Source organism: Notamacropus eugenii, chromosome 4 (genome assembly GCF_028372415.1).
Source record: "Notamacropus eugenii isolate mMacEug1 chromosome 4, mMacEug1.pri_v2, whole genome shotgun sequence".
Lineage (NCBI taxonomy): Eukaryota > Metazoa > Chordata > Mammalia > Diprotodontia > Macropodidae > Notamacropus > Notamacropus eugenii.
In genome coordinates this window covers 135,229,700-135,243,737 of record NC_092875.1, presented here as the reverse complement: position 1 = coordinate 135,243,737, position 14,038 = coordinate 135,229,700, and the positions used below count along the sequence as shown (strand labels likewise).

The 14,038-nt window shown below is 34.3% G+C and overlaps 1 protein-coding gene across 3 annotated transcripts in view; it reads right to left on the bottom strand.

Moving 5' to 3' along the window:
- CSMD3 (CUB and Sushi multiple domains 3) overlaps positions 1-14,038 on the bottom strand; it is a 1,632,969-nt gene that overhangs the window by 52,049 nt on the left and 1,566,882 nt on the right. For all 3 annotated transcript variants that reach the window (XM_072603249.1, XM_072603250.1, XM_072603251.1), the window contains one exon: positions 5,352-5,528. In XM_072603249.1, coding sequence (XP_072459350.1) covers positions 5,352-5,528 — 177 coding nt within the window. The remainder of the gene's footprint in view (positions 1-5,351; positions 5,529-14,038) is intronic.

The window sequence follows — 14,038 nt, the reverse complement described above, 5'->3', positions numbered from 1 at the left end:
TGCACTACAGAAGGGTAGGGAAGAAGGGGACAAGTGGGGTGAGGGGCATGATAGAAGGGAAGGCAAATGGGAGAAGAGAGTAATCTGAAGTAAACACTTCTGGGGAGGGACAAGGTCAAAAGAGAGAACAAAATAAATGAGGGGCAGGATAGGATGGAGGGAAATATAATTAGTCTTACACAACATTACTGTTATGGAAGTCTTTTGCAAAACTACACATATACAGCCTATATTGAATTGCTTGTCTTCTCAGGGGTGATAGTTGGGGAGGGAGGAAGGGAGAGAAGAGGAAAGTCAAAGTAGTAGGCATGCATGTTGAGAACTGTTTTTGCATACAACTGGGGAATAGGAAATACAGGTAAAGGGGTATAGAAATCTATCTAGCCCTACAAGAAAAGAGAGAAGAAGAGGATAAGGAAAGGGAGGGATGTGATAAAAGGGAGGACATAAAGAGGGAAGGGGAAATCAGAATGCAAGGCATTATGGGGTGCAGGGAGGGGAGAGATGGGGAGAAAATTTAGAACTCAAAATTTTGTGAAAATGAATGTTGAAAACTAAAAATAAATAAATAATAAACATTAAAATAAATAAATGAAAAGAATTTTATCATCTATAAAATAAAAAATTGATTATATGCACCACAATCTTTTTAATCTTAGTTTTCTTATTTGTGCAGTGAGGTAAAAGGATTGTTAAGATCCATTCCAATTCTCAGTATTTGATCTTAAGACCATTTTTCAATTTGCTGATTTCACTTTCACTGGAATACTGATTTCCAAGCTTCCTTCTAGCTTAAAAAAATTCTGTGACTTTAGCACTCTGTCCCAAAGGGGCCCTCGATATGACGATATTGTTGGAATAGGGAGAGTGCTGTCTCTGAGATTCAAGATGGCAGGTCACTACCTCAGATTTCTTTTACACATTTCAAGTTCTATTATATGAACACTATATCCTTTTACTAACATAGATAAACTTGAGCAATTTATACAAACTGTGGTTGGTGTCATTTGTGGGCTGTTCAAAGTCCCAATTTGCATTGTAATGGCCTTATACAGATGGAGCAACTTGACAAGTTTGAATTAGAACTTTTCATCCCAATTAAATTTAGTTACCCCATGTAGACATTGCCTAAATCTATGATTTAGAATGGTTTGCCTCATCCTGGGATTTTTTGTTTCTTTACTGAGTTTTGCATCTTCAGTAGAGTTTTTTTCCCCCAAAGAACTAAACCAAGTATTACTGATTTCAGCTCTTACTTCAATAGTAAATTCATCTTATAAACAGCTAGTGCCTGAAATCAATCTTTTTTTCTCTGTCTCTTTTTCTATGACTTTTCTTCATCACTACCATAAGTTTTATTTAGTAATGATCATGTCTCCAAATACCTAGGTGCCTCAGTATTGCACTGATTAGCTGCTGTATTCATTTATCAAAAATAATAAAATGGCTTATTGTATCTTATGATAGAATATGTATATATACAATACATATGTAGACATATACACATTTACATACATACACATGTATATATGTATGTGTTCATGTTTATATTTTACAGATGAGGAACTGAGGCAAATAGGAGTTAAGTGACTTGCCCAGGGACTATAGCTAGTGAATATCTGAAGCCAGATTTTTCCTCAGATCTTTCTGACTTCAAGCCTGGATCTTCCTGACTATAGGCTCTATCTACTACACTACCGAGCTGCCCCTCAATTAATGTGATCCATTGATTTTACATACAGAGAAACAAGATCTAAGAGAGGTTAGTGACTTGCCAAAGCCCATATAACAAGTGAAAGAACTAGGATTTGAAACCAGTCTTCTGATTTCAAAGGAAGAACTCCTTCTATTACACTATTACACCATTCTGCTACCCACCATGATCCTGTAATAACAACTAAAAAAATATGAAACATACATGAAAGAAATGTGATGGTTTTTATCAGTCTCACTCTTCTACAACCCTGACTTCCTATCAAATTCAAACATTACAAGTACACTTGGAATACAAGATGTATATGTTTAGTTCATGTTTATTCTTATGAAATGCTGTTTCATAAAGTAGTATCTTTGATGGAATCGTCATTTCAGAAAATGACTCTGGAGTGTGGTTAGTCACTAGCAGTTATAGGTTGACATGGAAGCCTTGGTAATTTATACTTGGGACTTAGTATATCATGGATAAATACACTTAAATAAAAAGAATGAAAAATAATTCAGAAAATAAATAATTCTAGCATTTTCTCTATTCCGAAGTGTGATTGTTGATCCTTTGCTATGACTGCATACTTGAAGAAAATGTCCATCTACTAGAAGTTTCTTTAATTGATAAACACATTTAATTTTGGTCAGCGAGTAGCTTTATTTCTGAGAGTCTACCTACAAGATTCAGAAAATCAAGCATGCTTATTACAGTATAATCTGAAAGAAATAATTAATAAAAAGCTCTTAGACATTTAAAACAGAAAATCTAGTCAATACACCTGATACTTTCGTTTTTCCTTTTAAAATTCTGATTCACTTGGTGCCAAACTGTAATCCAGTGTTCCCTCTTTAGACTGTTAATTGGTAAAATCAATAATACGTTGGTTCCATTATTTAGAAATAGGAGCATTTAAAAAAAAATTATTAATACAAGTCTAAGAATTCCAAATAATGCTTCTTTTTTTCCTAGGTAGAATTGTAAGTAAAATGACATGAGTATCTTCTCATGTATTTTCAGACCAAATTCTTAAATTTCATGTTACTTTCTGGAGATGTCAAATAATGTTGTACATAATATAAGTATATTTTTAAAAAATAAGTTAAAAGATCATAAGAGACTACAGATTTCATCAAAATAAAATTGCATGTTATCTTTGCTTGATCTTGGAAATTTAGAAATTAACGCTATTCTTGAAGAGACAGACTGAAATAACAGTGACCAAATATTGGGGAAATATGTAAAAAATCTTGTTTTTAGTATAGTAACACACAAGACATTTAACTGTGCCAAAATAACCATGTATTAGAAAACTGGAGTTTAGGGAAGATATTAATTCATTCAGGTTACCAGTATGTCTCATCAAATTATCAAGATTTCTATCTCCTAACATGAAAGAAAATGAATATATTCAAAGTATTGCACAATTTAAAATGTAATTTTTTCAGTTTTCAAAGTTATCTCTATTTTAAAAACAGCAACAAATTCAAAGTTATATTTTCTACCTTTTGGCATAGAAGAACACTGCTTTTCAGCCATGTGAATTTTTCCAAATATGAGTAAATGTGACTTCATTTCTAGGTAAAATTCTAGAGTATATATTTTAAAATTTAAAATAACCACAACTGCACTAGCAATAATTAGTGTTTATATATAACTTTAAGTTTTTCAAAGTGTTTTATAAGTATTATCTCATTGTATTGCAACAACTATGGTAGGTAAGGGCATATCATTCCCATTTTATAGATGAAGAAATTGTAGACACAATTCCTAAGTGATTTGTCTAGAGTCCCACAGTTAGAGTGTTGGAGGCTAGATTTTAGCAAAAATGTCCTCATTCTAAGATCTTCATTCATGCCATTTAGTTGGCTTGTGAGCATATCAAAGGAAAAATAGTAATGACTGAGGGTCAGCATTGGTTCAATCATGTTAGATTACATCAATTTCCTTTTTGCATAACCTTAGTAGACTTGGAGATAAAGGAAAGTTTTCATTTTTTGTAATATACAACATGTAGAGTTGTGAGCTTGGTGCTAATTATGGAACATCTCCTCTGAATTGTCTTAGTTGTTAGTGATCTATCTGTCCTGAAATAATTTTTGTATTTATTTGGAGCAACATAAGCTTCTTGAGGATATGAGCAGGAATCTATCCATTCATCCATTCATTCACGATTTCTCAGTATTTATTGTGTTTGTTTTGTTAATTTTATTCTGTCTTTGTATTACTACATCCTGGCATACAGTAGCTGGCTAACAACTCTTTGCTAAAATGATTTGAAGTGAACCAAATTGCAAGGTATTCACAAGATCCTGAGTATACTCAGATAGATAAGGTGCCAGCCCTGCTCTCAAGGAGTTAACAAAGTAAAGCATAAAATATCTAACTATTGGGACTATTGATTTCCTTATCTTAGATTGAAGATGATCTCTAGCATCCTTTCAAGCTCTAAAAGACTACCAATTTATTTTCAGTGAAATAATACTTCACATCCTTTAGATGGTACACTAATGCCTTGTTTTTATGAATAGAAGTATCTGCGACTAGAACTTCCAAAGTCCTCTAAGAATAACTCTACTTGGTTCTCGGAAGAGAAGGAGGGCATCGTTTACAGAGTACAGGATTGTGAGTCAGAAGAACTGAGCTTGTGTCCTGACTCAATCACTTAATAATTCTGTAATGTCACAATGCCATAAACTGCTATGTACTATATAATTGTGGGCTGGTAAGTGGCATAGTTATACCAAGCCTGGATCAGGATGACCTAAGTTCAAATCCTGTTTGACCTGGGCAAATCTTAATTTCTGCTTGCCTCAGTTTCCTCCTCTGAAAAGTGGGGAAAATAATAGCACCTACTCCCCTCCCCCCCGTAGGTGAGGATCAAATGAGAAAATCTTGTGTTCCTCAATTCACAACATCAGAAGAATGCTGGCTTTAAAAAGTTATTTCCTAAGACATAGGAATATAGACTTAGAGCTATCTTGTCAATTAGACTGTGAGCTACTAGAGAGGGAGGAATATTTTTTGACTTAGTACAATATACTTAGTACAGTGCTTGACACCTAGTAGGTGCTTACTAAATGCTTATCGATGCTATTTTACTTTCCCAAGTCTTCATTAACTTAGTCCTGTTGTGGTAACATTTTCATGGCATGTAACTTATTCTCTGCCACAATATGAATGAACAAAGCCTTTACTAAAAACTTACCGCATATAGAGTATCATATAGCTGTTTCATTTGGTGTATTTGTATTCTCTAAGACTATAAGCTCATTGAAGTTGGGGACCAGGCCTTATTCAAACTGATGTATACATAGCACCTAACATAGTGTCTTGCACGTAGGAGCTGCCCAACAAATGATGAATTAAATTGAATTGAATTGTAATAATTTCAAGAAATGATTCAGTTCTCTGAACTTATAGTGATAATATAAACATTTTCATGAGGAACAATTCATTTAAACACTAATGCCATGATCCTTCCCATATTTCAAAGCCTTTACCATCATGAATATACTTCTCTTTATTTATTTATACATTTATTTATTTATACTTCACACACTATTGTGTGACAGGAAATGATGAAAACATTTTTTTTCTACTTTATTGGGAATACATAAGAAAACAAGTTAGTAAAAATTTAACTTACTTGTACAATTGGGCAAGGATCCAGACCATGTTCCATTGGCTGTACACTGCCTCACTGATGATCCAGAAAGTATGTATCCCTCCACGCAGGAATAAATGACTGAACTGGAGAATGTTGTGCCATCTATACGGAACACTTTCCCATTGGCAGTAGTCCCTGGGTTACCACACTGCACAGCTATAAAGCAAATTGATAAGAGCGTATATAATACAGCAATTAGAGAAGCTCTCACAAAAAGTTAATGACTAAATAATTACTAAAAATTACCCAAAGGAGCTATAAAGTACCCTAAAAATAAACAAAGCACCGTATTTTAGAATTGCTTGAAATTCAAGATGAATTTTTGTGGATTTTATTAGTTTAATTACTAGGACTGTAAATTGCATTATGGACTATTTGTTCAGACTTTTATTGTTGAATTGAGTGAAAAACTTTTGTGGTGCAGTAATTACTCAATACCATAGCCTCAGGGCATCACAAAATCCTTGAAGAAAGAATTATAAAATTCTATGCCTTATACTAAAAATATACCTAGTGTAAAATTAGAAGATAAGCTTTGTAATAATAATGAGCTTCTGCAGAGGTTTGTTTTTATTTGATTTCTTTTATGAGAGGAGTATAAAAACATGCTATTTAAATATCATAGACATTCATTTATAATGTGATATATACAGGCATGTAACTCATATAAAATGATCATGAACTCTATTTCAAGATTAGGTAGAATAAAAATTTTACTACACATAAAATAAAATAACTAGTTAAATTTAAATATTACATTTTAATAAACTCTTAATATACTTCACACCTATAGAGAGAAGAGAAGGGAATAGTCATTTACTATGTGCAGGTAACAATTTTAAGAACTATCTCAGCTCATCCTCACAATAGCTCTTAGAGGTAGATATTATTATGCCCTTTTCATACTTGAGGAAAACTTAGGTTAAGTGACTCAACCAAGGTTACACAGTTAGTAAGTGTGTAAGGTTGGATTTGAAATCATGTCTTCCTAACTCAGATCAGTGCTCTCTCTACTATATTGCACATTGTAATATTTCTCAAAAGTGCCCTGGGATAATTAAGAAAGAGAAAACAAATTCTGTAGGCATTTTTAGGTGAAGAAAGTGGTATCTCACAAGTGAAGTAAATGGGTATCAAGGAAAGGTAAATAGTAAAAATTGTACTCAATTACCTCTCCAGTCCTTGGAAGAACTTTTGCCTTGGGTACTTCAAAAGTCATCCAGCCCACTGAATCACTGATAATAACCTTTTTACTCTAATAAATGGTTGTCCACTTGGCTTTTAGAACTATTCATGGTCTACCTTTCCAACTGTATTTCATTTTAGGTGCCTTCACACTCTATTTCAGCCAAGTTGGCCTAACTGCTATTTTGTCATACTTGAAATTCCATCCCCTAAAGGCACAGTGGTACCTTGAATAAGCTCTCTATTCCTCATAACTGTAAAGCATTCCCTTAGGCATCCACAACACAGAGGTGCCTAGCATTCATCAAGATACAACTAAGGAACCAACTTCTACAAGATGCTTAGCTGAATCCCTCCTTTTCCTAATTACTAGAAAACTTCCTGGAAAAAGACTTTTCATTTTCTTTCTTTTTTTTTTTAGACTTAAATACTAAAACTTAAATACTCAATAAAGAAAAGAAAATGAAGCACATTATAAACTTAAATAGAAAATAAGAAAAAAAAGCATGTCATGTGCACAGCAGAACATGAGAGGATTCAAAATATGTAAGAATAAATTTCCAACTCAAGAGAACCTATATTATAAGTACTATGCACTACGTTGAGAGCTATCCATCTTTTTTTTCTTTCATTTTAAGTATTGTTTTCTTCTCTGTTGTGCACTTTTTACTTTGTTCTCTTTTCTCCCTTCCTTTTCCCTAGGCTAAAATTAAGGATATATTTATATATACATATAGATGCACACACATACATACATACATATACATATATAGACATATATTTTTCCTAATAAATCCTACTCCTGGTTTTTGTTTCTATGTTTGTGCATATCTCTTATTTTCTATCCCTCCTGAGTCCTCTACTTTATTTCTACCCTGCTACCTTGCCCTTCTATTACTTAACCTACACTCCCTCTATGGATCCATCCCTTATCTGTCCATTCCCTTCTTCTCTATGAGATGGAAGACTAGCAGACCTTAACTTTTACCTCAATTGGTGGCTTTAAATGGAATTCAAGGTCTTTCAACCTCTTTCCTGCCATCCACTGACACTTTCATAAGATCTACTTATGTAATCTGAGGAACTTCAGAATTTGCCTTCTACCCCATCAAAATATCCTTAGGAAATCTGAGCCTTTCCATCTGCCCTGCAACTGAGCTTTATTTCTGCATTGGTCCTCCAATATGTATGAACTCTTTGAGAGAAGGAACTTTCTCATTGTTTCCCATTTGTATCTCCATTGCTTCCTATAGTGTTTAGCACATATTAAGTACTTAATAAATGATTTTTCATTCATTAATTTCAGTCGTAAACTTTGCCAAGGCCTTTGGACCATGGCAATAAATCCTAACATGATCAAATGCAGAATGTCATCTTATTTATGTTAATTATATTTTTCTAATAAAAATATAGACCTGAAAATAACATAGTTATCACCATCTAGATATCTACAAGAGACTGTTTTCCTCTTTTGTCATCCAGGATTCTGGAATCAGCAATTTTCCCATCTCTCTAATACCCCATCAGTTCTTCTATCTCACTCCAAGCATTCAAGCACTTAAAGACATTGGCCAAATGGTGTACAAAAACTGCTTTTGTTGCTTTACTATCGCTTGTGAGGGTTTCTGAATATGAGGATTATTTATTCACCAGTGGGGTTCAGTAAACAAACTCAGCTTTCTAAGCATTTCCACCTTATTTAAAAAAAGAAAAAAATATTCAAGATAGTAGGGAAATAGAAAGATAGCACGTTGATACCCTTACTGAATTCAAATCATGAAGACTACTTGGATTATATTCTTACTGAAAGTAATTTAATGAACATGAAGGTAGGATCAGAACTGACTTGCTAGTTGTTTTTTAGATACAATTTTCCATCTCTTCTCTTGCACACAGATTGACCAAGCCTTGAATGCTGTATTTACTCTCCCCTGACCCGATCTCTGATTTGTGGAATCCTTAGTTTCCTTCAGAGTTGAGATATGCAGCTTTTTCTGACTCTCAATTTCTAGTGCCCTACCAAGAAGCAGAGCCCTACTTCTTTTTGCCAGATTCCTTATGACCTACCACTAACTTCTTTTGAGTCTAGTAGGCATCTGTTAACCAATTATTGCCAGATTGCCCCAAAATTATTTTCTACCCATGTGCCAAACTTTCTTCATCCACTTGCTCCACTAGACATGACCTACTTTGATTGCTGCTACCAGCCCTGACATTATAGTTATGCTTTGGTAAGTACATCAAATCTCTTTCCCATACCTGCTCTGAATTGTCTTATTCCCCACTAAGCCTGATGTTCTGATGTTACAGGCCTTTTCCCTAGCTTTCTTCTATTTGTTCCATCTTTCTCAGCTTCATGTCTCTGTTTCTTATTCTTATTTTCATACTATCTCATATATTTGAAGAAATGGTACATTCTCCATATTCTTCTTGATATTTGTCCTTTCTAGCAGGAATACTCATAATATTATATAGTATGGTAATTTATATTTTCCTAAGAATTTTTAAAATTCTTTCAACTTAGCATACTTGAGACCATGAAACCACAATAACAATCACTTCCAACAATATGTTAATACTTGAAAAATCTGTAATTTCATTGCTATTAGTACACAAAATTAATTTTCTTTGAAAATTGCTATAGTAAAAATAAAATAAAAACAAAATTTCTCTTGTCAGACTGATGAGTAGGAGCCTTTGTGAATTAGCCTAATCTATTCCTATACAGTATATTACTAGGCTTAAAAGTAGCACAAATTGTAAAATCCTGTCATAATGTGTCTTTTCCTGACAAAGACTTGGTAAACCCAAGGCCACTGATGTATCAAGAGAAATGAGAGCAGAATATCTTTAGTGAAACTTAATGAAAAAAAAAAAAAAACGGTTTCAGGATGGGAATCCTGAGAAGGTGGCAGGAGTGGAGGTTCTATAGGGTAATAGGGTCACATAGCTAGTAAATGTCTGAGGACACTTTTAAAGTTCTGACTTTCTTACTGGAAGTTTGGTGCTCTACCCCCTGCTCCATTTCAGTGCCCCAAATATTACAATAATACAAGTAATACGTCAGCAAATGCTGAAAACTCAACAATGCCAACAAAAGAATAAAAACCCAGGGCAAAGTTATCCTAAAAGAAACCATATATAAATGAGGATTAATTCATAGGCCATTCATTCCTGATTATTCCTTGTACATTCTTCCCCTACTTGCACAACACAATCAATAATCTCTGCTTTTCCAAATACCAAGGCAACTAGATGGTGCAGTAGATGGAGCTTGGAAGCAAGAAGACATCTTCCTGAGTTCAAATCTGGCCTCAGACACTTAGTAGTTGCATGACCCTAAATCAATGAACTCTATTTGCCTCAGTTTCTTCATCTGTAAAATTAAGGAGGAAAGAAAATGATTTTTGTCAAGAAAACTCCAATTGATCACAAAAAAGTCAAACACAACTGAAAAGTGACTGGACAGGAGCAGTTCCCAAACTCCAAGTGGCATTTTAGATAATATCTTTTGGAGTTAGTCTCTTGGCAATGAGTGTGTGTCGGATGGGGCAAAATGGTGGAAGCTATTCCAAGTATACATAACCAAGATATTGCACAACCAGATACCAGAGTTTTAATATGAAAAAGTAAATTTTGCATGTAGCAAGAAAAACAAATAAATGGCACTTAAAATTATAAGCAGAACCAATCAGAATAGTGTAAGAGTACTCTAATTCTGTGGTTACATGAAATAACAGGAAAAATTGGAATATGATATTTCAAAGAGCAAAGTAGAACAGTTGTAATCCCCAAATAATAGAGCCTACAAAGCTGAGACTAAATAACAATAAAAGAAATTTGACATTTAATAAATGCGAAGAACTTGAATAATTCCTTCACAGGAATACAGAGGTACCACATGCACACACACACACATCATGCTAAATGATCAAACAGCTAATTTTAATAGTCATGGCTAGCCCTTCTCCAGATATTCACTGATATCCATTAAAAAAAAATCTATAATAGATAATATTAATTTTTATCCATAGTCTACAAATCTTATATTTTAAGTTTAAATTGACTTGGATTAACCCTAAAATGTGTTCTGAGAAAACAGAGACGATAGCTAATATATAACTTGGTTCCAGGTACAAAAAAACCATGTTCCTTTTACCAAATGAAGGCAACAGAGTCCTTAATTCCAGTGCAAGCATTCATGATAACAAATCATGTTGAGAATGGAAAAGCCTTGTCTTCAATGATCACAAAAAGAAGAAAATGTGGTTCATAAGCCCATAAAAATTCAATTTAATTTGCTCCCTTTTCCAGCAGATCCCTCTTTTCCATTAGTGTCCTATATCTTCTCATAAATTCAGAAAACACTGCTTTGGACTTCATTTGTGAGGGAAATTAATTTGGGATTGATAAAGAGGCAACTTGCTCACTCATACCACTTTTGCCTGGGAGATTCATATAGTCATTTAAGGGACTGCTCTAACCAGTTCAAGTCTGCATGGAAAGAAGAAATTTGCAATTACTAGATAGGGGACCTGCTGTGCATCACACCAGAGTTGTTCAAGTAAGTTCCACCAAAGACGTGGAAAAAATTCAGTTCTTTAGTTTCCCCATGTCATGCCTTAGTTTCCTGCTAACCTACCCTGAAGGTAATATTGAATGAAGGTTTCTGAGTTCTAAAGTCAGGAACCAGGCACTCAAAGAGACGTCCTTAACAGATTGCTTCTTGAAGGAGAGGCAGACCACTGACAGGATCATCACACTGAAACTGAAAGACTAAAGACACTAGAGAGGGGCAGGAGATCTAGGCCTTGATAACTATCTACAATAACTGCCTTGAATTACTCAGACGGTGAACAATTATGATGAACGTAAAAATATCTGTTTAGGAGCCTCACAGAAGATCTTTACATTCTGAGACCATAATAATGACAGTAATGGGCTGTCTTTGTTTAGGCTTTTTCCTCTTTGGCATTTTCTATGGTGAAGCTTCCCCTTCACATCCAGACTACAGGAAGATACAAAGCTCTAAATGAAGGATCATGCTCCTATAACTTTATCAAGTTACAAAATCCAGGAGTTACCTTGATGAATGTTAGGTGGCACAGTGGACAGAATAGAAGGCTAGGCTTGGAGTTCAAATCTGGACTCAGGTTCTTATTAGCTATGTGACCCTGGACAAGTCACTTTGTCCCCTTTGCCTCGGTTTCCTCACCTGTAAAATTATCTGGAAATGGCAAACCGCTCTAGGATTTTTGCCAAGAAAACCCCAAATGGGGTCATGAAGAGTCAGATGTGACTGCAAGGAACCAAAACATACATTCAAAATGTAAGAAGACTGGATAGACAGAAGGGAGTCATGTAATAAAGGACTTTGAATGCCACAAGATTTTCCATTTGATACTAAAGATGATAAGGAACCATGGAAGTTTATTGAATGTGGCAAAGATGAGAAATGCCCCTGGAGAATGCTGAGGATGAGGGTTAAATGTATAAGATATTGCACTCAGCAGCATCAGAGCAAAGACTGTTAAAATTTTTCTACCTTTATAAGGCAGTAAGAACACTTTTTCATTCCTCTTCCTCTTTGATTTCTCTGAAGTTTTTCAAACTGCCAATCACTCTTTCCCCCTAGACAAATAGTCTTCCTTAGGCTGTATTGTTCTTCTATTATTTTTCTTCTACATCTTTAATTTCTCTGTCTCTATCTTTGTTGTAGTTTCCTCAGTTTTCTTAATGTGAATCTGCTCCCCAAGGATTTGTTCTTGGCCCTGCTTCTCTTCTTTATGCCTTTTCTCGTCAGTATCGTTTACTGCCATGGCTTAAGTTATGACCTGTATGTATACAGACCTCTTTAGAGCTTCAGATCTGTGTCTTTGACAATTTATAGGGCATCAACATAAGGATATTCTACCAAGACTCAATATTCCTAAAACTGATTGCTATCTTTCCTTTATTTTTTTCCAGGTTTCATTGTTTATGGCCTTGAGATTAGCTTTGAATATTCTTCTCCTTACTATCTCGTATGTAGGGAGATTATAGATCTTGTCAAAATTATCACAAAATTTTGGTGATAGTAGTCTAGGTGTGTGAGAACATTGTACAGCAAGTAATCATCCTGTCTTTGTTTGGAAATCTTTAGTGAAAAGAAAATCGCTACTCTATGAGGAAGCTAATTCTAACTCTGAAAAAGTTTTAGTGCTAAGAAGCTTATTTTTATTTTTAAGTTAATATTAGTCACCATTTCTATAGCACTTTAAAACTTTCATTTTGCTTTAAAAATATTATCTCATTCTGTCCTTATGACAAGGCTAGGAAGTAAATGCTTTTATTTTTTCCATTTCTAAGATAAGGAAATTGAGGCAAAGAAGTGACTTGTCCAGGGTCACACAGCTGCTAAGTATTTACAGCAATATTGAACTTAGATTTTCTTGGTTCAAAGTTCAGCTTCTATCCACTGCACCACCTAGTTTACTTTAAAGTTCTTCCCAGATTCACGGAAAAAAAAAATCAGGGAACAAAACAGTTCACTAAGCTTCTCCCCATCTCCCTCCACCTTTTTAGGCCTAATCTCTTTCTGTTAGTAAAGCAAGTAAATGATTAAGAACAAAGTCTAGGGCTCAAGAAATTGGATTAAACACAATAACCAGATTTAGAATAGAGAAATGTGCCTTCCTCTTTCCCTTGAAAGGATTAGGATAACTATTGTTCTAAGAGAAAGAAGTCTTCTGGGAGGTAAGGATTTAAGAGGAGTGTTCATGGAATGAATTTCCAAGATTAAATGACTATTGTTTTAGGTTGAAGTAGCAAAATATTAACATTTCACTTACCCTTTTTTAGATTTGATTTACAATTTATATTTATTACTTGACTGTATGACTTACCATTAATATTTATTATGTTCTAAGATTGTCCTTCCTTGTTAAAGAATCTTATAAATGCTACTTCAGAAATGTAAGGGAAAGACTTGCTTAAAGGCTTGAGAGGATTGGGTCAGTATGGACAGGGGCAGGGAAATTGTGGCCCTCTAGGTCCTCAAGTGCAGCTCCTTGACTGAATCCAAACTTCACAAAACAAATTCCCTTAATAAAAGGATTTGTTCTATAAAACTTAAACTCAGTCAAAAGACCTTATCCAAGGACCTAGAAGGATACATGTGGCGTTAAGGCTGCAGGTTCCCCACCCTGCAGAGCAATGTTAGAATTTAAATCAATTTTGAATTAGAAAAAAATATTTTTTATAGGTTTATACCTGTAACTCAGAGTATAGTATTAATATAATTTTCCTTTGATAAGCTAAAAAATGCTTTAGATATTGTTTGAGCAGGGCAGCATACAATAGAACCACCTTGCCCAAAGTCCAAGAATGCTTCTCAAATTTTACAACAATCGCAGTAGCTTCTTTGGCTGATGTCATTTGTCATGACTCGTTTTTGGTGTAACCATATTGACTCTCTACAATAATATATCCTACAATTTGCT